The 24,264-nt window shown below is 39.8% G+C and overlaps 2 protein-coding genes across 4 annotated transcripts; both read right to left on the bottom strand.

Annotated features, from left to right (window-relative positions):
- ddit3 (DNA-damage-inducible transcript 3) lies at positions 1-4,282 on the bottom strand. The gene is made up of 4 exons (XM_046383241.1): positions 4,125-4,282; positions 2,620-2,681; positions 1,968-2,176; positions 1-1,786 (listed from the first exon to the last, which is right to left on the bottom strand). The coding sequence occupies exons 3-4, from the start codon at positions 2,121-2,123 to the stop codon at positions 1,004-1,006; spliced, it is 939 nt and encodes a 312-aa protein (XP_046239197.1). The 5' UTR covers positions 2,124-2,176; positions 2,620-2,681; positions 4,125-4,282; the 3' UTR covers positions 1-1,003.
- A 6,225-nt stretch (positions 4,283-10,507) lies between these two features.
- Positions 10,508-22,736, bottom strand: dctn2 (dynactin 2 (p50)). Of its 3 annotated transcripts, XM_046383242.1 has the most exons (16): positions 22,484-22,736; positions 22,109-22,177; positions 21,341-21,349; positions 19,843-19,848; positions 18,884-18,980; positions 17,976-18,037; positions 17,652-17,750; positions 16,632-16,792; positions 15,798-15,951; positions 15,487-15,552; positions 15,187-15,225; positions 14,900-14,977; positions 14,165-14,236; positions 13,226-13,328; positions 12,053-12,144; positions 10,508-11,343 (listed from the first exon to the last, which is right to left on the bottom strand). In XM_046383242.1, exons 1-16 carry the CDS (start codon positions 22,517-22,519, stop codon positions 11,257-11,259), a joined length of 1,230 nt encoding a protein of 409 aa, XP_046239198.1. In that variant the 5' UTR covers positions 22,520-22,736; the 3' UTR covers positions 10,508-11,256. The 3 variants fall into 3 exon arrangements, with proteins under 3 accessions (XP_046239198.1, XP_046239199.1, XP_046239200.1); XM_046383243.1 differs by lacking the exon at positions 21,341-21,349 and having other exon boundaries at positions 22,484-22,735; XM_046383244.1 differs by lacking the exons at positions 19,843-19,848; positions 21,341-21,349 and having other exon boundaries at positions 22,484-22,734.
- Between the last annotated feature and the right edge of the window lie 1,528 nt (positions 22,737-24,264).

A 24,264-nucleotide genomic window follows, 5' to 3' on the forward strand; every position in this document is an offset into this window, starting at 1 on the left:
CACATTTGATCTTTTATTGCAAATTCAGGATTACAATGAAGGATAAAATAAATGGTATGGTAAAGTACATGTATTTGATGCCATCAGTGGTAAAAGCCATGCATATTATACAATTAACAATTTATGTGACTACAATGATAAAGTAACAGTGGATATGTCATCATATTACAGTACAATTGTGTACATACGCATTACAGCGGTATATAAAAATAGTAAAGTTGTGGTAATTCTACCACAAATTACCATATTGATAGAAAAGGTCAGCTCAGAAAGTATAGCCGGGTCCTACTTACTTTATCTAAATACACATACACACAAGCCATGGGTTATTAAAAAAGTAAGAAAGAGTATGAATTCTCCCCCCCCAAAAAAAACAAACAAAAAAAAAAAAACCTCATTCTCTCATTTTCACACTGCTCTGGGCACTTTCAAACTTTTCCTGAGCTCCTAAACTCTCCACAAATTGGGGCAAATAATCTCTGCTAGCGGGATTGCAGCCCTTAACGTAGGAGTTACAATTATTGCAAAATGGTGGGAGCGGATGACAATGAAATGCACTCTCTGAACTAAGTTCTTTTCTGTCCTACATACAGATCATCAAATGTCCCCAGCTGTTATTTCTGACATTCTATTTGGTGGAACTTAGAGTTAGGCATTCTTTAAAATGACAAACATTCACCAAAACCACTGTATCATTAGCACTTAGAGCTGTCTGTTCTTCCTTTCCTTTATACATGCTGTGTCTTTTTGTTTGCCGCAATGCTGTTGCAGCCCCTTCTCTCTGAGCCTTTTGTCCTGACTTTCATCACTTTCCTGCTTCTTGCCATCTTAAGCTCTGTCTCCCTCCCCTCCAAAAAAGTATCTTTGGTTTCCATCCTTTCCTGTCTAAGAGGCATTTCATGACCACCATGTTACACCTTTCCCCAGCAATGCTTATTCCAATTCTATAGGACCTGTCATCTTTTATTACTGTCTTCCATTCTGTCTTTCATTTGTTTTCCCCTCATTTCCTGGTGTTGACTAATCTCTCTATCAGGGCTCTGCGTGTCCTCTGTACCTCCTCTCCCAGCCTTTCAATCTCTGCTTTCAAACGCTCATTCTGCTCCGTCAGCTCCTGTACCTTCCTCTCGTTCTCCTGCTCTCTTTCTTTGCGGCTCTTTTTGGCAGACGAATAGGATGAGGATGTTCGTTGCGTGGAGGAGGCGAAAGAGGACAAGGCACCATTGGCCCTCTCGCTTGTTGTCCTCTTGCGTTTTCCCAGGCGAGAGGACGGGTAGACAGAGGGAGAGGAGACGGGTGAGGAGGGAGAAGAACAATTTTGAGATGGCGACTGGGAGGCTGAGGAGGAGCAGGATGGAGAATCGGGGACACAGGGCAATTCCTCCTCGCTTGCTGAGGGAGATGCAGGATGGGGGTTATTATCTGGGTGGTGTTGATGGTGGTGGTAATAATAGCCACCACTGATCACCGCTCCACTCTGATCCACCATTCCCACTCCTCCTTCACTCAGCAACTCAAAGAACTCAGGAGGCAGCAGATCACTGCCGCCTCCTGCCGAGGTGTCTCCACCTCTCCCACTCTCAGCCTCTGCCCGCCGCTCTTCTGCAACAGCTGGACTCATGCACGAGGAGGAAGAAGATGAGGATGATGATGAGGTGTGATGCAGAGGCTGGGTGTTGTGGATCTCCTCTGTTGCCCTCTGAACACCCTCGCCCCACGTTTGGCTTCCGTCTGTCAGCCATGTCAGAGAACAACTCTCCAGAACATCCAGAAACTCCGGCTCTTTCTACAAGCACAAAACAGAGCTGTCAACTATTGCCAAAATATCTAAAATATCGCTTAACTTGTCAATGAAATTTTTACACAAACAAATCTAATACAGAGAAATATTAACGAAAATACAACAGACGAAAACAGTCGCACTCCATCATGTGCGTCAGTGCCATTTCACTCTTAAAGCTACTGACCTCGGTGCATGTGGGGGCACGTGCCAGTTTTGCCCCTCCTGTATCAGAGCCCAGAATATCCTGCAGGTCCTCATACCACGCCTCCAACTCTGCACCACACAACGGCCCCACGCCAGGGGGGTACGGTGGGGGCAGGTGTAGCCACTCGGCAGTCATCTCGCCAGTCAGTCACAACTCACAGGTACTCGGCCACACAGTTCACACTGGACCTGGGGGAGATGAAAGATTGCAGAGCAGCCACAAGTTAGATGACTGACGCATCAAGAACTCTCTCGTTCGCTTTAATCTCTATTGTTCAGTAACTGGCTGAGTTACAGTTTGTAGATATGCAGGGATAAAGAAGCGGGGTATCATAATTGAAAATACTGCCAACAGCCTTTACCTGTATAATTACATCACAATAAAAAAAAGCTAGAGCAAAGGTCAGTATATTGTGTAATCCACTTAAATGTAAAATGGAATAACAGTGACACTAAGTGAGGACATGACTGTACTGCGCTAAAATAGCTATAAAAAGATAAATCTGAAAATTCAAAATATGTGCAAAAATTTCAGAATTAAATGTTAATATTAGCATGAACAAATTGAATAAATAAAAATCTTAACTTCACATGCAGCATTCAAAATGTCAAATATAAGAAGTCCAATTTACCTTTAGAATGTCTCTGTTAATCAAGTCTGCCAATTTGTTGGAGATAACTTGTCCCAACAATTCTGAAAGAAAGAAGTATTTGACAGATTAGTCTTAAATAAATTGGAAAATGTTTTGGGGTTTTTTTGTTTTTTTTCTCTGAGGGTTGAAATTTGCTGAGATTTCAGAATTAAAATGATGATTTGCACAAGTACAGAGCAAGAGAACAAAGGGTGCCCTAAGTAAAATATGAGTGGCTGCTTTGGAATAGTATGAAAATTTAAAGTAATGATAAATTGTCAATAGCTGTTCAAATGTTTAACAACGACTGAGAAGATAAAATTCCTGTCATTTAATTATTGTAAACAAAGGCCAAAATGTTCTCGACTGCGCCCCCTGCTTTCTACGGTCCTCACAACACGTTGGGCTCGATAAACAAGTGGTTAAAAACGACGAGTATATCCTTCTATTGATCTTTCCTGACCTGACAGTCAATTCTACTTTTTATGTTAATCGCCTAACGCTGTCCAAAACAAAAATCACTGAATAAAAGGCATCCTTATTGTTATATTTATTGTAGACAAAGGCTACAGCTGAATGTCATTTAAACAAGGATGTCAGCCTTCATCCCTGATTTTCACATAGATGCAGCGTTTTATTGCAGAAATCACTACATTACAGAACGATAAAGAATGAAGAAATCCTCTTTAACTTAACGACAAAACACTGAAGTTCCCGTTGCAGCGCCCTCATACAGGCTTTAAAACTTTGCTAAACAAAACGTACTAATTACTAATACCCTCTTATATAATCATATAAATATTTTCTTTTTTAGCTGGGCTTCATGTCCACTGTGAGCCAAGACAATTACGTCATGGAAATGGAAGTCCAGCAGGAGGAATGGGCGAAACAAAAGGAAACGGGACAGAGAGGGGGAAAGAGTGGCTTTGGAAGAAAAAAAAAGAGAGAGAGAGAGACAAAACAGTATAAATATCCATTTGTCAAATGGTTAGAATTTACTTTAAACGGGTTTGTCAGAAGTGGGAGAACGAAACACAGCTGTCAAAATTACAAGCTGTTCAATTTCGAGTCAACAGCCCTACACCAATTACTGTCAGACGTCAGCCGGAGTAAGCTAATGACTGTTGTGCTGTTCAAATGAAACGACACTTTAAAATCGGTGTATTCGAAACTGTAGCTATAAAATTCACAAAACAATTATAAAACGTTTGGCACGCTCAAATGTCAAAGCGTCAAAACTCCCTAGCTTTAAGTTTGTATGAGCTTGACAACTTGTCAAACGAACCAGACAGCACGTGAAAACAACTCGAAGTAAATTGTGACTGACGAAGACAGCTGCTCTCCTAAAAATGGCACCGGCACATCTTCCAAAAAACATCTGTTCTTTTTCTCCAGTACACCAGACCACTTTAACAGTAGGCTAAGTAGCCGTTACTTCCCAAAGGGCGGAAAATCATTGACCAACAAGTAAATGCTCCGAACAAATGAAAAGAATCTCCACTTACCCTTTTTCTTCTATTCGCTCGCCTTCTCGACTGTCTTGAACTCGAATGTGGATATTTTAGTAAAAATTGGTGATAGCTCATGTTAACCATTGTTCAGTCTTGACGGCTGAATGTGATTTGTCGGAAACTCCCGGCGGTGTTTATATGGAGGGAGAGGTCAACCGAACTATGCATGGGAAGATAGCTTCATCACAACCTAGAAAGACGAGGATGGCTGACGTTTCACCGATCCAATCAGAAGAGCGCTTTAAAGATCTTTTCCTTGGCGACATCCAATAGAGTGACCTGAAATCAGCACGGAGGAGGGGCTCTGGGTCGCCTGTGCTGGTTGTTCTCGCTCTAGCCTATATAGTTTGTACGAGCAGCAATTGTGATGCAGTCATAAGACGGCCAGGACGAATTTGGGGCGTATGGGAGTCACATGAAAGGAATGATGCAATGCTTGGCAACCAATTTCTAGCTGGGGATAACACCAGCAGAATCAGAACATGTTTTATTAAACAGTATTGGCTCTAACTAAAATCTAAAAATATACATATATGCATGGATATCTAACGTCGAAGAATTGTTTGTTTCCGGGAAACAAAAGCTGAATTGATGTTCTCGCGAATTGTTTTATCGTAGTCAGAGTGTTTGTCATTTGTCCATTTAGCGCTTACTTGTCGCTTTCTTTTCGTTTATTGTGCTACCTTCCGTTTGTTTTCAACTGACTTGATCACAGGTGTTTTCTTAAGTTTGTCCGTGATACTAACATTCCCCTTCTCCATAATCTACGAGCGGGGTGGGTAGGGGGGCAACCGGCCCTCCCCTTGAAATCACGCTTTTCCACCACACCACAGTCTGGAAGACAGATGTGTTTTATTTTTCAGGTATTTGTAACAGCCGAGACGTTAAGCACACATGTACAGTGGTGTCATATTCTCATTCATTTCATACCGCGCGCTCTGTCGCAACTCCGCGAGATATGAAAACACGCCCGGCCGGTGGAGCGTCTGTGGCGCGAGCTAGTGGTGCTGGGTGTGATCAGTCAGCAGACTGTCCCCCTTTTTAGTGTCCGGTTATGTTTTCAACTGTTGATGATGGAATGCAGCAGGATTCTTCCTTAGTCCGTGATTTAAAATAAAAATTTCAAAAGCTTTAACTTTACTTTACTACATGCTATCATCTCCGATAAGTGTGTTATTGTTTTTATTTCATCTGTTGTTACTGATTCATTAGGCTCTTTTTACTATAAAACTATAAAATAAGGTTGAATTTTGCTAGACTAATAGAGACTCACACATTACACCATAACAGTAATGTCATAGGAGTGTTTTTGTTATAGAGACAAATCTGCGAAAACACCTTTAACCAATACAGACACGCGAACAAGGTGTTTTAAAAAGATAAAACATTTATAAAAATATATATTTAAAAAATCCCATTGAAATGCTTTATCATAGCTCGATTCACTCTAACAGACCAATTTATGTCCCAATGGTGGCACATTTGCCGATAAAGTCTATGATAGGCTACATTATCAAGTCGCTATGAGTGCCATTGTTTCAAAGACAGAGATATTTATAATAGACACTAACAGGTCACTATTGAAACAAATCGCTCTTTAAGACTCATTGTAGTCCGTTTAATGTCACATTTACAGATATAAACATCCTGTGAGAGATTATAGGCTATTGTCAACATAAATTCATTATCCAGAAGGTTCACAGGAACCTCACTGTGATGCCACAGAAGTGTCAAAATAAACTTAGCAGGTCTGCCATACGCTGCTTTATAAAAATTAATCGTTATATGAGATTAAAACCACGAAGTTCAACAAGGTCATCATCTCAGACAGGAGCCATCCAGTAAACCTTATCCTATGATGTTTGCAGTGTCAGATAATGACCGTTAATAAGGTAAACAACAGCGACGACAACAACAACAACAGCAGCAACAACAAAAAGTGACAATGAAATAAAACCACGTTTCATCATGTTGCCTTGTTGATGCGGGCTCTTCACCCGGCTCCTGACACTTTCTGCCCTAATCCCAAACTCAGCACACACAAACTGTTTTCCATGCACGGCGCAACGTGCACGGCTCAACATGCACAGCCCCATAGCAACAGCGCCAAGCAGCGAATAGAAAGCTCAAATACTGTCTCTAGGACCCGGGTTAAAGCGCTGCAGGAAGCACCGTGAACACGTCACGACTTGAGTGGCTGTTGCTGAGTAGTTCAGCACACTTTCTCTACACCCCTCCCTCTCCACCCCCGCCGTCTGTTTATTTTGTCAGTCCCGTCGTCTGTGTTGTATTCATTATAAAACACTGTTTACAACCCCAGATTCAGGTTGCCTCTTTTTCAGTTTTTCAGCAGTCTGGCGATAATAATTCCTGTCCCTGAGTTGTCATTTCAGTTCATTAAAAAAGTAGAAAATAAAATAAAGATACAATACCTTATGTCACTGATATATTATATTTACCATTTATTCTGTCACCCTCTTGTTCTTGTTCTTATTGTGATGACACTGTCTGAGAATAAACAAGCGCTCAAGCTGATGATTGGCAGGTCATGTGGATCTGCTTTTCGATGAGATTTCCTCTTTGTATTTGAAGATACTCACTGGGATCTCATCTTTTTGTCTTACCAGACATAAATAAATGAATTCATACCTAGTTTTAATTGATAATTTAGCAGACCTACATAGTACCTGAAACTCATGTATTACATCATGTATTTTTGAACAAGCAAAACAAGAGTCCAATTATGTTTATATAACTTAACCAGACTGTAAAACACAAAAAACCATATGAAATCAACCTACATTTACAATAATAATGCCTGACCTAATTTATATTAAAAAATTGCACCTATGTGTGGACAGAGGAATTTATTTTTCTTATTTGCTTGCTCTTTGTCGGGCTGCCACACTTAGAGCAAATGCTTGTGTTTGAAATTTAACCAGCATTCAACAACAGAAAAAGAAGAAGAAGAAGACTGGTTGTTAATGAGTTATTATCTCTACTAACTCAGATTTGGACTTTTGTTTGTTTTACAGGTAGAAAGAGTCTGGGGAATTTCCAGTCACCACACACTTCTTTCTGTCCTGTGCCCTTGGTCAAAGCTCCACACCCAGTTCCCCCCGTTTCACACACACACACACACACACACACACACACACACACACACACACGCACCAGCTGTCGGAATCCTTCCCCTCTCTGAACTGAGACCAACTGATACAGCTGTTAATGTGTAGTGGTGATGCACTAAATCTCCTTTTCTCTCTTGGCTCGTCCTTTCTCATTTTTTGTTTGTTTGTTTGTTTGTTTTAACTCTTTTTCAGCAGCAGAAAAGCCCTCCTCACCTTATGGCAGAGTGGCCTGTTGACGAGAAGAAAAAGAAAATAAATATTAATAAAATAATACTAATAATTCTGGCTGCGTGTGTGAAATGAAATGTCATTTAAACTTGGAAGTGGCAACCGTACGTGTGTGAGATTCTAACATTATATAGGCCTAAATGCCAACAGTTATTGTTAATTGCGCTCTGTTTTTAAGCTTTAGGTCTCCATTGATACTACGTATTCCCATGGAGTTTGAATATTCTGCCCAGACTTAACAGCTAAATGTCACATCCACTTGTTGAGAGTTCTGTGTTTGGAGCTTTAGGACGACTTTGCAGACAATCTCGTTAGTGTGTTAAAACCCTCTTTACCCCACCTCACCTCTCTTTATAAAGTCTCCGTTCTCTTCGCTCTCTTTTTTTTTTATCACCCGCTACAAGCCTCATTCTGCCCCACAACAGTATCCATTCTGTTATACTCTGCTTATCTCCACCCACTTCGTCTGTCCTTCTCCCTGCTTCGCTCCTCACCTGTCCAGACACATTCAGGAAAATTAGACAAACTGATGCAGAGGCTCTTGTGTGAATAGCTTTCCAAAGTGGATTTCAAGTCAGTTGTTTGTTTTTCTCTGCTTCTTCTTTTCTCTGTCTCCGTTTTATTTTCTGAATTGTCATTAATTTTAATGTTGTTTGTCAAAGTAGAGAAAATAATAGCAATAATCAATAATATTTGACAGCTCTGCGGCACACACTGCAATTTGGTTAAATATTTGATTACATCATATTGCAATTAAATTCCACAAGCTTTTAAATTGCTCAGATTAGTCAGCCTATTATTGCCTTTATTTATTTTCTTGATTTTGTCTCAAAAATCTCAGTACAGTACAGCACGGACAATCTTGATTTCTTAATTTCTTGGTACTGACATATGTGTCAGAGATGAAACTAAGGAAAAAAGACGAAGGCATAAAAATATGCCCAAGCAAGAGACTGCAAGGCATTAAACTTTAAAAGCCTGTCTGAACAGGTGGGTATACTGGCAATGAGACACACTCCAGGCTCTTACTCCATCCTTTTCTTCCTCTCTTCTTAGTTTCCCCCATGTCAGCACCAGAAACAGAGGTGTTTGGAGCAATTGGCGCTCCCTATGGCCTCCTCTTAGTTCAGCTGCTCTCTGCTGCCTAAAGACTTAAATATTTACTTTGTCCAGTGGAGTGAAGGTTGGTGTGAACTACTGTCAAACCTAAGCAGCAATGTCACTGCAAGAGAGACTGGAGCTTAAATATCAATTATGTTATTGACTTTTGTTTAGATTTATACCTCACTGCTAAAATCGCCTGTTTTTTGAAAGGGGTTCTGTTTTATCAGTCACTCATTGTCCTTCTAGCTTCATTCACATTCAGGGCCACATGGAGCGCTATAGTCAGAAAAAAAATTGTATTTCTTGTTGTTGTTAACATTTTGAGCTGACCTACCGGTAATCTTCAGTTTGCATTTGTGTATAAATGTGTCTTAGCAGATGGGACTGGGCTGACCCAATCTAGCACACCCAAAATAGAAGGACAAATGCAGTACAACATGATATACAGTATACAGTATGTCTCTGTGCTCATCCGGGGCATTCCCTTCTAAGTTGGAGCTCTGGATCCAATTCCCAGCAAGACACACTTGCCCACAATTCACTCTTGATATGTCACGACCAAGCAGGCCAGTACTGATGTCCCCCCACATGTTAAAATGTAGCCACAAAACCCTAACAAGTAGGACAAGTAGGACCACATAGGAATTTGTTCTAGTTATGATGAAACTGACCTCTGGACTACAGTGTACTTTGTCTGGGTGACTCATCAGAAACACCTGGGCCTTAACCTCTTACCTGCTCGCCTTTGTCACTAATTCAGTCACTTGACATCAAACAGGACTTTTGTATTAGCGCATGTTATAAGCCTACTAATGCCAGATGGTTTAAGGGTGACTTCACAGAGAAATCTATTAAGTGCCTTGTGTTAATTTACTCTGTGAATGACAAACTATCAGACTAATATTCCTTGGGGTCTCCCAGATTTTACTCTGCAGTATCACTGTGGTTGTGCTAACAACGTGAGAAGAACATTTGCTGTTCAATCCTTTAAGACATTGGTCTTATTGAGTATTGATAGCCAACGGCAGAGCGATGAGAGGAACTAAGGAGAGAAGATGGGGAATGGCAAGCAGTAAAGACCCCCAGCCGGACATGAATCGAGCATGTTGCCACTCATTACTGGCCCCTTAAGGCTCTTACCTATTAGGCTGCCAAATACTTTTTGAATGTAGGCTACTCTTTACATTGTAGGCATGTCCACTTCTGTCTTTCAAATCCAGTTGGTCAAAAATATCAGGTTATTCTTGTTTTGGGAATAAGCAAAGCAAATACAAACTGTTTTGTGAGTGATAAAGCATTTTAGGAGTGTAATTGAGTGTATTTCTACAGGTTCAGTAATATCTTGAAGTATGCCCTAATAATTTGCTCTTACTAAGTCTATTTGGTATTATCTTTGACAGCTGAATAACAGGGCGAGTTTGATCTTTTTTTATTAGATGCTGTGCTGTCACCTAGTGTTCACAAGAAGGCATACCAATTCATACCAACTCCTTACAATGAAGAAAACACAAGAGTACTTTTTCTTTTAAGATTTTGAATACCTGGATGTGCACCAGGTTAGAGATTAAGGTGGCAAACACGATTTTCAAATGTGTGCCCCTCTATAAAATGTGTTTATATAACAAAGTATCATGGCTATATTTTGCAGTGCCAACAGCTGGTGACTCATTGTCTTACGTGTAATCTTACATCATCCCTACATTCATCTGACATTTTTCAAACTGTTTAAGCATCTGTCAACACATGTACACATAGTCCATACAGTCGAAAAAAAAAAAGAAGATTACATTTATTAGTTTGCCAAGACTAATACAGTATGGTTTAATTTTTTATTTTCTTGGGCAGCCATGTAAATGATTACATAATCATTAAAAAAAAAAAAAAAAGAAAGAAAGAAAGAAAAAAAAGCCAAGCTTATCGCACTTTGTTTTATTATTTATCTGTTTCCATGACCACAGATGAACAATACAGTTGACTTGTAGGCAATGACAAAGCAGATTAAAAGTTTGTCTGTGGTGTCCGGTCTCAGTCATAATAATATAGTTACAAGCAACTGAGCATGAAGAAACAATAAGGTACACAGGCATATTTACAAGCTTTCCTTCCGTGACTCGGCCCTGACACTCGCACGGTTGTGCTCCTGCTACAACACTCTAAGACAACAGATGTGGATTTTCTTTTATACACTGCTGACAACATTTTAATGTGTCATCCATCAAACCCGACATTAGTGTGATCCATTTAATTTGACCAGATTTATACAGTACAAATCCAGTATTAATGTGAGGTTCCAAAAGGAATGGAAGAATTGCTTATATTTAATACTAATAATTATAAAAACAATCCAGTCTAAAACTCAACAGGGGACTGCAGTCAGTGGTATGTATAGCGTGGACAATTGTGTTTTCAACTGACAGCAACTTGATGCAAGAGAAAGGAGGAGGATAGAAGGGTGGACAAGAACATTTGGTCTCCTTTTTTTTTTGTTATTCCATCTTTTCCAACTTTCTAAACATTCCACTTAGTGAAAAAAGGCAGAGGCAAAGTAGAGAGCAAGAGAGGAATGGCCAGACAAGACAATTAACCCAACCCCGTGCTCTCTGGCCAACTCTTATTTGTCCGTGTTCTAAGCTCTCTGGGACCGGTCCAAACCCTGCAACCATTTATTTGGAGAGCTTCTTAATCCTCTGGTCTAGAGCAGCAAAGTTCTCTTCTACAGCCACCAGGTTTTCCTTCATTGTCTGTTGGACCTGGGGTGGGAGAAAAGGAATTAAGAGTTGAAAGGAAAGATGGCTGCATGGGTGTAAGAGCGACATAACTCGAAGAGGCAGTGGTGGTGAGAAGGAGTGATGATACAGAGGAATATGGCAAGAACTTTCTTTTTAAAGCTAAAATTTCTTTTTAAAGCTAAAATGCTGAGTACTTTTCTGTTTTCTATGTTATTAAACTGAATATCTAATTTTGGAAAGTTGGTTGGTGAAATTCAAGACATTTGAGGATATTAATATGGATATTATGAAAATAAAGGCCTGCTAATAACTTAAATATTAGAACTGACACAATGAAGAATAAAGGCTTCATCAGTGAATGGATTTTCTATTTTTCCTGTTTGCACGATATAACTTGACAAGTCCCTGTTGTGTCCATCTAACCAGAAGCCTTGAAATGTGACGGTGTGAAAGCCCAGGATGAGCACTGACTGAGGCCAGACGAGGCTTTAGAGAGCCTCTGTCTTAAGCCTAACAAGTAGCTGCACTTTGTTACTTTTGGTTTCACAGCACTCAAACGTTTCTGAGGGGACACTTTTTAAACGTACTTCTTCAACACATACAAAGAGGTCACTGCCAGTGCCAAATGGTTGAGTTTGTCAGGTTCGTGCAAAATCTTAAAATCTTAAATGCTCAAGCAGGGTTCCACACTCCAGTAGTGTTTAAAAATGATTTATGCTGAACTTCCTACCTGTGTTAGCAGGGTGTTATTGTCCTTCAAAGAGTTGTTGATCATCTGCTGAGTGGTGTCCAGATGGGTCAGCAGCTGGCCAAACTGCATGGCTACATGAGGTTGGAGGAAGTGAAGTTGGAGGGAGACGCAGAAGGAGTAAATAAGATGGACTATTAGTTCTAAAAACTACAAATTTGTGTTTAAAAACTGGCTTAAAAATACATTATTGTCTCTGATTTGAGACAAATGTAATCTGAAATGGATGAATAACTGCTTGAGAGATTTTCTTTTACTCGTTTGCCTTCATCAGGGAAGAAAAATCAGGAGAGGGAAAATAGAGGAAAAACAAAATCCATGCAGCTAAAGCATATTGAGCGAAAAACACTTTAGCTGCAGACTGTGACAGATTGGTGTGAAGACAGTCTGGATGATAAATGACCTTGTTCAGCTCTCAGAAATGAATTATCAATACAATCTATTAATGCCAAGGTTCTGTTTTCATGTGCTAAATAATAAAAAGATGATAATGTGAGATATAATATCATGCATCTCTTTCTCCCTGAGGAAGTGTTAACAGTATTGCTAGATTTAGTCTAATTCTATTACCATTTTGAGGCTCCCATTCACTGATTTTTTTTTGCCCTTTGTTATAATAGAATGGCATGGTTTTGGCTAATTCCATTATCCGTTTGAATCCCATTTTCGTTTAGTTTTCATATTTTGTCTTGCACACAGATGTCCCCATTGCAAATGCAAATTGTTCAGACCAAGTATAACTTCCCAGCATGGACGCTGCCTGAAACATGATCCAGGTTCACACCCAGTTATGTTCTATGGCTACATCCTACATATTTTGAATATTTAATGCCACTCCCCACCCCCACTAACCTACATACATCCTCTCCTTGAACTCTCATGGGTGTCAGTTAAGGTTTTTCACCCACATAAAAGAACAGATCATAGATTATCAAGGTTTTCACTGTTATTATTCATCCTGGGGTAGAATTTCTCCCTAGAGCAATATATATTATTACAATATTCGCAATATGAACCAATTACTCAACATCAGTACATTCATATAATATTATGAGGTCAAGTGGTTTGACAGTAAACTCCTCTAACTCGACGACTAATATCATCTCACAGCTTAGAGATTTACGCGAGGACACAACACAGGCTCGTGTTTGTTACCTTGCTCATGCAGCTCCTTGACAGCAACAAGCCTCTGTACCACCTGGGGTACAGAAGTGGACATGGCATCCCACTTTTGCACTACGTCATAAAGCTGCGACACCTGATGGGTAAAGGCATACAGGCGCATTAAAACCAACATAGAAGCCTCCAGCTACAAGATCATGTTTACATTACCCAAAGTCACACATCTGTCCTTAGTTTTATGATGTAAATGGAGTGCTACCATTACTGTTAAGTCTACAATGCACAAATGAGCAATGTGGGGACTTCATGGCTGCATGTATTATTACAATACACTTGAATTTCCCTCGGGATCAATAAAGTATCTATCTATCTATACACAGTAAGATACACATTCATTCAAACTTGACTGAGTGACTCAAACATCAATGTATAATAACCTTTTGAATCAGAAATAAACTAAATGATTTTATGATTTGTCTTAGTGATATAATTAACATGTCCTGCCCTCTACTGGCCTTTTAAGCACACAGCACTCGAGTACATGCCTAATATAGACAAGAATGTTGTCATCATAGTTGAATCTAAAATTAAAACACGAAGAAAAAAAAAATAAATACAAACTGTTCAGTCAAAAGTGTCAAATGTAACATATGATGTGGCTCTTCACTAATCCAGATGGTAGTTCCTGCTAGTGAACGTTTTCCAAATTAACATCTTAAGTTAACATTAACATCTTGTCAGGAATGGCAAGATTAGCTATGTGTGTATATGTGTGTATACATATATATAGACAGATAGATATATTTATTAAGAAACTTCCTTCTAAAAGCTCAACTCTTATGACTGTAGGAATCTTCCATCTTAAAGTCTTTTGTAATAGAGAAATCACAGGTGGACTCTAAGTGGCCATTCTGTGTGAAAACATCCAACATGATTACTATGTGCACTGGTGGATGTACAGCAGTTACAAACCTTGTTTTGTGTATCAGCATCCTCAATCGCTGCCTTGTGTTTGGCAATCTCATTCATCTTCCCGAGGACACTCTAATTGGAGGGGGTGTTTATTCAGATACAATACAGAAAGAAAAGACGAGCATTGATCAGGTTAATGTCAATACTGGGGTAAACAGACAATTTCTCACAGCAGGCAACACCACAGGTAAACCAGTTGTATACAAACTTGGCATATTTTATGTTAAACAAATACTTTTTCCAAAGGAAAATGGATGGCTCCCCTTCCTGAGTTTTAATAACATTCAGTACTTGGAGTTGTTTCAAAAAGTGTTTTTTTCTTTTAACCTACTAACTCTTTTTAGTGTGGAAGCTACAGTAGATGCCTATAAAAAACAAGAATCAGAGGAAGGCCACTGCACGGAAAAGGATAAAAGAGGTATGTCTTGTTTTATATTTTTTCGATACATGAGACACAATGTGTGTCTAAGTTTTTAATAAGCTCTGGATTTGCAGCACCTTTGCTGGGGGAAGGTTAGCTACTGCAGGTTGGCATATCTCGACCCAACTTTGTACTGGACACAAACAGATGAAATATCGAGCTTGTCACTGAACTCTCAGTAAGACAGCAAAACAAACCTTTCACTGTTCTTTTAAAACAAAAGGCTTCTGTGGGAAACCTGTGGCACGAATCAGAATGTAATTAGACTGCACCATTCTGTAGCACATACTGTATGCTGTGTGTGGATTAGTTACCTGCAGTCTGGCCTCCACTTGATCCAGAGTAGCAGAGTCCAGTGCGCTGACCCTTGCCTGCAGGAGCTCTATAGTGTCCTGATAAAAACAAGCACAAACACACACAGGTGATATGTAAGCTTGCAGACAAAACCATTCTTGCTACCTGCAACACACAAATTTTGAGGAACTGACGTCATCTTTGAAATATGACCCAGTTCTTAGGCTGCACATCAAATACACACACTTACGAATGCAGACACAAACTCCATACAATGTGTTCAAAAAGCAAGTGGTTGACTTCCTACCATCAAACTGGCTCCTTGTGCGCCAGCACTCAGAGGTCCCTGCAACATAAACACAAAGAAGGAAAATACATTTGAACAAGAAGCAATGAAGCCGCCCACAAAATTTACATACATCAAGTGGAAGATTTTATTTCATTTTCACTTTGTGGATGGTTACACGGCAACAGGAGCATGAAAATTCTGCTGGTGTGAGAGTGAAAGAGAGGAGATAAACAAAATTCATGTGAATGAAAGCGAAAAACATTAGAGACGATGTGCGCTGTATGTGTGGGTAAAGACTGCATGCGAGTCAGCGTGTACCTGTTTGTCTGATCCTGAGCCAACAGTGATCTCCAGCTCGGCAAGACGCTTCTCCAGTTCTGCCATCTATAGAGACAAAACAAGGCAACACATGGTTGGCAGTGACAACAGCATCCCACAAGACACACACGCAAGCACGCACACACACACACACACACACACGCCCACTAACATACCTTCCTGCCTTTAGTCCTGTTCATTTCTAATACATATTCTGACATTCCTCTCGTGAGAACGAAAACAAAACACATCTAGCAGATCGAAAGGCTGAACCATTTGCTGACACACATCCAGCTTGCTTCACTCCTTACCTTGGCAGATTCATTGAATTTTTCCTGCTCTGGTCTGCTGTGCAGCTCATAGAGTATCACTCCATCTGGGCCCTTAGCTGGTGCCGTCGGCTTGCAGTCTCCTGCGGCGCTGCCACGGCTGCCCTTGGCCGCTTCCAGCTGGGTGAGCAGGCGCCTGCAGGAAGAAGGGAAAGGAGACACAAAAGGATTATATGTTCAATATCATTATCAGCCCTTTGTGCTGATGTGCCCTCCCTCTCTCTTGGTACCCATCTTTTCAGGTCCTGTTGGGAACTACAAGGTCAAGGGGAGCTTGGATCTTTTTAGAACAGTTTTGATTACTTACTATTCCCCTTCTCTCACTAGTGTCACTGTCTATTTCCCTCTCCATCTCCAGTTCCTTCTCTGGTGTTCTGAACTGACAAATCACAACAGTGATTTAACATTTAATATTTACTCTCTCTATATGTTCTCTCACCTTTTCCAGTTTTCATTTCCCTTGCTAAATCATCTGTCCTTGTGCTTCCCAAGTAGTGCTACACCGAGCTCAGCAGGATTTATGAGAGCAATAGATACCAGCTGTACAGCGTTGCCCTTATTACACTCTTACTACTTACATTTTGGTTTTAGTCCAAGGCTCAGTATAATGAATTCCCTTGCCCTTCTCTCAAAGCATCTATTGCAGACTCCCTCTATTTCTTCAAACTACCCTGTGTCCTCTCTCTTTTCCATCCATTCCTTGGCTACCATCTCATCACTCTGTCAGGATCTGATCTGCTGTAGCTTCAGGTTTCAGATTCCAGATGCTTGTAATCTTGCTTTATTGCCTTGTCCCTTATGCTCTTCTCAGCTCACCTGGCCAGCGCTCCATCTGGGTCAGCCAGGTTGATGTGTGCCTGTGGTCCCAACAATGAGTCGAGATGGGCAGAAACCAGCTGCTGTTTGAGCTGAGCTGCCTGCTGCGCAAGTACCACTGGGGTCAGGCGCTCCTCTGCATTGCTTTCCTTTGTGGCAGCCTGGAAGCACAGGAATGCCGAGGTCAGTGTGACTGAGCTCTTCAGAGCAGTGACAGCTGTTTATTCCAACAACAAAGCAGAGGTTGATGGAATTGAGGAAGTCTGTCTGAGCCAAGGAGATACACTGTTCGCTGAGAACATGTGTCCCATGTTAAGTAAAAGGAAATTATAGAAAATCTATTGAATAATTACTCTAGATTTTGGAGGCTTGAGCTCCTCTCCCTGATATACCATACATTCTTTTGCTGGAGTTCTGTTTGTTGTTCATGCATTCTGAACCTCCACAATAGAGGTGGAAGAAGAACAGCAACAATTATAAGAATAAAAAAAACATGAATCCTCCTTTGACAGTGACAATAGCAAAGCACAGTTCATGAAGAGAATTTCCCCATTGAGAGACTAATAAAGGTCTATCTTATGATCCCTGCATGATAATATAGCACAATATCATCAAATGATGACATTATCTCTCTGTTTATCTGGTCTATGGAAGTGAATTACAGTATGATCTCACCCAACCTGCAGCATTTGACTTTTTCATTCACTACATTCACCCTGATGAATGGAAAAACATTACTTGGAGCTGGTCAATTCCTCCACTGAAGTCATTCATAAGTGCAATTTTTGAGGCTGTAACAGAGAAGCAGTTTCTTCCCCACAGTGAAGCTGCATATTCTGCCAGCATGAGCTGACACTCACAGATACTGTCACAGAAACAGTTCACAACTGACTCCTAGAGCAGCAAAGCTAATGACACCCAAGGTTTAGCTTCTGGGTTGTGTGGTCTTTTAAGTCTAAAAGGCATCAAAAAGGGAAAAAGTGTGCTTGGGCGCATGTTTGTGTCTTGCTGTCAGTTCACCTGGATGGTATCCACCTCCTGAGTGAGTTCCTGGATCTCATTCACGAGGCGCTGATACTTCTGCTGAGGTGTCTCCTTGACTCCACAACCCTCTCCAAGCTAAACAAAAATGAGTGAGCAGACCAGAGAAATTGTCAGAGTATTACACTAAGTGAGTCTAGTCCAGAGAGAGTAGCCCCGAGACGAACAATCACAAGATACCTGCATCTCAGATTTGCTGACTTTATCATGACACATAGAAATCATAATGGTGCTGGTTAATCCCTAGGTAGAATATTTTCCAAAAGTGAAGTTATGAATTTCTGCTTAACAAAATGTACTTACAATTTCAAAATCTCCTGACTCATAGCCCACTCTTCTGCTTTTACTGATTCTGTCTGAGAAGTCTGTTAAGAGGAGACACCGGGGTTAGAAAAGAAGTCACAAAACAGATAGAAAAAGCATACCGGTTGTTTGTAGCCCAGTTGAAGACAGAAAAAGATCTGGGGTTTGAAACTGAAAAAGGATGCATGGGTTTTGATATACCAGGAACATAAGGGCAACTTCTGGAAGCAACAGCACCAGCACAGTCACACATTTTGCAAAAAGCATTTTGAAAATTTGTCTTTAGCATTGAATGCTTTGAACAGTGTTGGGTGTATTAAGTTACAAAAGTAGCAAAAGTAAGTCATATATTGATTTTAGTAGTAAGCAGTAAGTAGTAGTGGCAAAGTAATATATTGTGCTAATAGGATTTCAGTGATATTCATAAATTTACTAGGTCAATGATTATGTTACTGGCCGAAATTGCATTTCCACAAGGTGCCACTTTGGCCAGTGCGCCACCAGAAAATATATCCCCCAACAATTTCCTGCTGTCAGAATTTGGTGACTTGTTGAGTTGGATACACTTAGCTAAAACTACTGCGGTTTAAAACCACAGTTCTTCAATAAGTCCTTCCTCCATGTAGTTTAGAATGTCCATTTTTTTTAAACTGCAGTAGAGGTGTACTATTTCAAGTTTATGGTCCTTTTGAAGGCAGCAATTTGTGGCATTGCTGAACTGTGTTGTGTTATACTAACAGGTGTTTCTATTATTTATATCAAATAATAGGAACACCTCTCTGTATCACGTAGTACATTTTTTTCACAGAGTTGAATTCTGAATTAGTCTTGACTATCAGTCCATATCCTTATTAGGGGTGATGTTGCTTTTGTATTAGCCTCCTAAATTACATCCTCTAAGTACTGACCAAGTCCTTTGGTGGTGACATGCTTGTCTTTGAATTTGTCATAGGCTGCATTGGGGTTGACCACAATCCTCTCCACACTGTCACTGCAGAGCTCCTCCTGTCGTTGAAAAACCAGAAAATGACATCTGATGAGCACAGAATCATAATGGACATGTAAGACTATACACACAGCAAAGACTTAGAAATGAGTCCTGGCTTACTGAGCCAGTGAGCCAAAATCTCGAAGCCCAAGCTAGACTCGAAATATGTGCATAGGTTGGTAAGATCTGAGAGGAACTTCTAACCGTAATCATTGCCCATAATATGATTAAAAAGATCATGAATTATGTGGTCAAGTCCTAAAGTGTATTATTACTTACCGTGGTCACACAACCTCAGAAATTAAAAGCCATTATAGCCATGAATCACAAAAATCTGCAAGAACTTCACAGCCATTATTTGTGGCTGTCTTACAGAGAACCTGATTATTTCAACATAATTTAGAGCATAAGCAGGCAAGAGATGAATTTGTAAAATTATGTATATTAGAGGCATAGTTCTACCTAAGCCTGACTGTAGACTCTCAAGACCATCTTTAAAACAATATGTCATCCATGTGATGTAAGTCTATTATGGTAAAATCAATGTTACATGAATGAAAAGGGCAGAACCAAAGCTGGAAGCCACCAATACTCTTCTTTTCTAAATGATGGTTGTTAGATTAGTGATTTTGGGAAGCACAAAGATACGAGGATTGTTTGATAAAAACTTTGTAGTGATCAATTATGGTGAACTAGAGGCTATGGCTATGATTAGAACACCACTGACACATACAGATGGATGGCACCGAGTCCAGGTTCACACACTGATTCGGACAAAAACACAAGCCAAGAAAACACACAGAACACAAGAGAGTTACACGGATGCAGGGAGGAGGAGTGATGAGGAGGAGTGAGGAGGAGAGTTAGTCAGGCTCTTACCAGCTCCTTGGGTTTCCAAAGAGAGTTAGAGAAAGAAACGAAAGAGCAGAGGGAGAGAAAAAAGTAGGGGGGAGAGGGAGGGAGGGAGAGAGAGAGAGAGAGAGAGAGACAACACAGATTAATGTGGTTATCACATGCCATGCACACAACAGGAACAGTTGGCCAGGGTTGGGGAAAGATAAGAAAGAAAGCAGTGTTCGGAGAGTTGCTGCTAAAAACCCTGGAGACACACTGTTTAGCCCTCTTATGATGTCTCCAGTTCTTTCTCTCTTCCCCAATTCAGGGTGGTAAGACAGTCCTTTAACACCAACAAGTTACTTTCTCCTTTGATACCATAGCGTTTTCATAATGCAGTGTGACCATTTGCACTCATGGTAGCATTTTAGGTCTCACGACATTATGCTATGGATGCAGGGGATTGGTGTTTTGGGGGGAAAAAAACAATCCATGTGACAGAATGAAGGGTTGAGGGTTGTTTCAGGGTGCCTACAAGAAGTCAAAAAACTTGAAAGGCCAGAGGGCAGAAATTGATATCTATTAGAAATCTGTCAGGCAGGGAGCAGTTCATCCTAAATTAATCTGCTAGTTTAAACCAAACTGTTTAATGAAATATATCCAAGTTAAGGTCCCTATACACTGTGTGATTTTGTTTTGTCCCAGACAAACATAATATTTGCCCATCTTAGTTCTCACTGCGCGACACATACATTGATGGTCAATTTTGATCATTGGTGATCAAAGAAACCGCCACAGCACTGTAAGTGAATAGCAGAGGCAAAACAAAAGGTGTCTGTGAAACTCTAACAAAGAATAAAATGTGGTGGAACCTTTAAGTGTCAGCTCCATGGCTTAAGACCCTTTGTTGTTGGGCTGCACTTTGAAAAGTCAAAAGCGGCACAGATAGATTATACGAGTCGATGTTGTGTTTCTGCCAACACTGTGATTGACCAGATTCATCTCTTCTGACGTGACTTGCTGGTTTTATTATACTATCCATCTGTGTGACAATGCACCTGCAAGATGTTATGGCACAGTGTATAGGAGCCTTTAAAATGTCCAGTCAGTGAGAATAGTGTGGTTAGACAAGAAACAACTGTTAGAACATGATGACAGGTTAAAAAAGGAAATAGTGAACATAAATAACACTTTTCTTTCTCCTGTCAACTCACACAGGCACATATTTGAGCCTTTGTTGCTCTGTCAAAGGAGGACCCAGAGAAAGAGCAAATTAAAGTTCTTCTGAAGACCCATTAATAAAATTTTCCCCTTGAAATAGTTTCAACGAGCAACACAAATAGGAAGAAGAGAATCAATTCCTTGCACTTCAAAACAATCAAAAATTGATGAATTACAAAGCACAAAATGGATCAATCCATTGATTTATTTCTCATTTCCTCATCCCAATCATTACAGGTAGGAAAAGTGTAAATGAGATTAAAAAACATGCACTGAAAGTATAGCATTAAGCTCACTGAGAGTAAAATAGAGCCAATCTTACTTGTACAAACTAGGGTCCCAGGAGGGGTGGGGAAAAGTCAAAACAAGGGCAAGGGTATGGGAAGAATGAGTGTGGAAACATGGAAGGGAAAATGCCAATTAGGATTCACTCAGCTAGTCAGTAAACAGCCCAGACATTTTCAATTGCAATGTCAGACCAGTGTCCCTCAATTTTTTATGAAGTGCATAGTGATATCACAGTTATAAAAGGAAAACAATGTACCCTTGCTATGACCGCTAACTCCAGATGACTGCTGAACACTGCAGTTAGATGACAGTGAGAATAGACATTTCTAAGAGTCAAAGCCACCACTGTGACAGAGTTAAAAATATCAACAGCACAATTTGTACCATGACATTTTAACATATAATGGTAATGGGTTTTTTTTTGTTTTTTTTTAATCTTCACTAATACTATGTTTGCTTTCTCTTACTTACTTTCTCCCATGTATTAATCTGCTGATGTAGCAATTTGCAGAACATTAACAAAATCTTTTTTTTTTTTTTTTTATCTACACAAAGTTACAGAATAAGTTTGGACAACACAAATGCAGGACAACAGTTTATGTTTAGCAGTAATAATGAGCCAAGTAATTGCGTGGTTAAGTATTTATTCGAGGTAGGAATAAGGCATATTGATTACATTGAGGTAATCAGTACAGATGTTAAGTGTAATGACTTGCTAGCCAGTTACGCTAGCGTAATATACAGCAACTAAGCTAACGGTCTGCAAACTGACAAATTCAGCAAATACAAAACGTCCACTTACTGATTCAAACTGTGCCTGGTCATCTTCTGGAAGGTCACCGGTCTCGTACACATCCGGTTCGTTAAAAGCCTATTCAAACAATAAGGAAAACAATGTATCACCCGATCAGATATCCACTTTATTGTCATTAGCCTGGCCAACGCCCCGGCCCATTTAACAACTACTTGCTCAATGAGGGGGTTAGATCAGGAGATACAACATTAGTTGAAATGTTATCAAGTAAGAATCAACAATTATAAAAGTTAAACTTACACAGTAATTGCAAAAAATACACAGACAACATAGTAAACAGCAAGCTAAGCTAACTTAGCTGTCACAGCTTGGAGTTAGCATATGGCAATGCAGCTAATCTAGCTGCTAGCGCTAGCCACTTACAATTCCTGGCAAGTTCGCGTATTTAGGATCAGCCATTGTCAACGGACAGCAAGACTAGACCAACAAATCACGACAGATTACAATAACAGCTCTTGAAACGTGCAAATGATGAACTTAAATAAATTATAACAAACGCTAAGGACAGTTCAGCCAGCAGACTCTCAGCCGGCGGAGGTTTACAGGCTGATGTGGTCACTAGCTTGATTTGACAGCGTGTACGTTGGGTTTCTTGCAAACGCCGCAGAGAGGGTGGTGATAGGTTAGCTACATCAATTGAAGAGGGTTTAACGGCGTACTACAATAAACGAAACAAACATCCCCAACAAAGTGGGGCGTCGTTACGCATGCGTACCTATTGATAATTTATTTCTATTGTTTAGTATTCTTTTTTCATAATTTTAACATAAAGAAATCTTTTACAAATCCACTCATATTGCAGTTAACAGCAAACTTACTTTAATAAGAAAATTATTCTATTTTTACAAAATTTATGTGGTATGGTTGAATAGCAAGTGTGTCACACGGTGGCGCTAAAGGTACGAGCAAAAACTTTAATAGGATGGTCGGTTAGGATGATTCACGTAATCTAAAGGTGAAAAGTCTTACAGTAAATCTAGAAATGAGTGATATATAGTACGGTATGCTATTTCGGTAGATTTCTTGTTTAAATTAACTATTCATTTATGCTACAATGTTTTACACACTTTCACCTGCAACAGCACATAAAGTTGGCATTTTGAAGGCCATGTTGAAGTACAAGCAACAAATATAACGAAATTCTTCTTTCCAAATCAGGGGAAATTCTCCAAACAAATAACTCACTAACTTAAAAACTCTTAAAATGTTTTACCAAAGTATTCTGTTCTGTATTATTAGTGTCATATATTAACTGGTAACTTGTCAGCACTCTTTTATATAGCATTGGGAAACATGACACTAACCAGTTTTCACATATTTAGCATTCAGTGAAGTTGTGTTTTGACAAATCACTATGTTTTCTTTCCAATGCCAGCCAATGATTTTTCTCATAACTGCAAGCCTGTAGCTCCCACAACTGACCAATCACATCAATGACTGGGTGACTAAGGATAATCTTATTCACACCTTTAGGCTTTTCAAGAGTCAAAGAAAGTCTTTATCCAAAGCAAAAGCTATTATTGTTAAAAAAACATAAAAAGCTTTGGAAAGATGTAAGCCTATAATCTATCAAACAAGATACAACACAACAGGGTGGATATGTGGTGTGTTTCTTGGAATATAGCCTATTACAGACATTGCTTTCCAGTGATCATTATACTCAATGACATATGCTGGGGGAAAAAATCTCACTTTTCTCCTCGAGATTTCAAATTTCTAACATAATTCTTGTGTTATGAACAGGGTTTGTGGGGCTCATGGCCATGGAGGAGAATAACTTACAACACAATGAATGCAAAAATATGACCCAGTGTCCTAACAACTAATAAGGGAGGGTCTAATGAAATGTACACTTCAGTAACACTTTGGGAAATGTGGTAGTGTGCATTTTTGGAGCAGGATAAAACTCAAGATATCAGGAAATTTGTTGCTTCAACATCTATCATTCTGTCTTTTACTGTGTCTCTCTGAAGTCTTCCAACTTGATAAAAATGCAGTGCCACATTACTGGAGTACCCCTTTAAATCCCGGGGCACAAATTATGGAGCCTTTTTGTTCCCACATGACTACCCAGCTTGTCATGCAAAACAGCATTGCCATGACGACCAGTCTGGTGCAGAAAAAAAAACATGCTTATCTGGAAC

Source organism: Scatophagus argus, chromosome 3 (assembly GCF_020382885.2).
Source record: "Scatophagus argus isolate fScaArg1 chromosome 3, fScaArg1.pri, whole genome shotgun sequence".
NCBI classification, from domain to species: domain Eukaryota; kingdom Metazoa; phylum Chordata; class Actinopteri; family Scatophagidae; genus Scatophagus; species Scatophagus argus.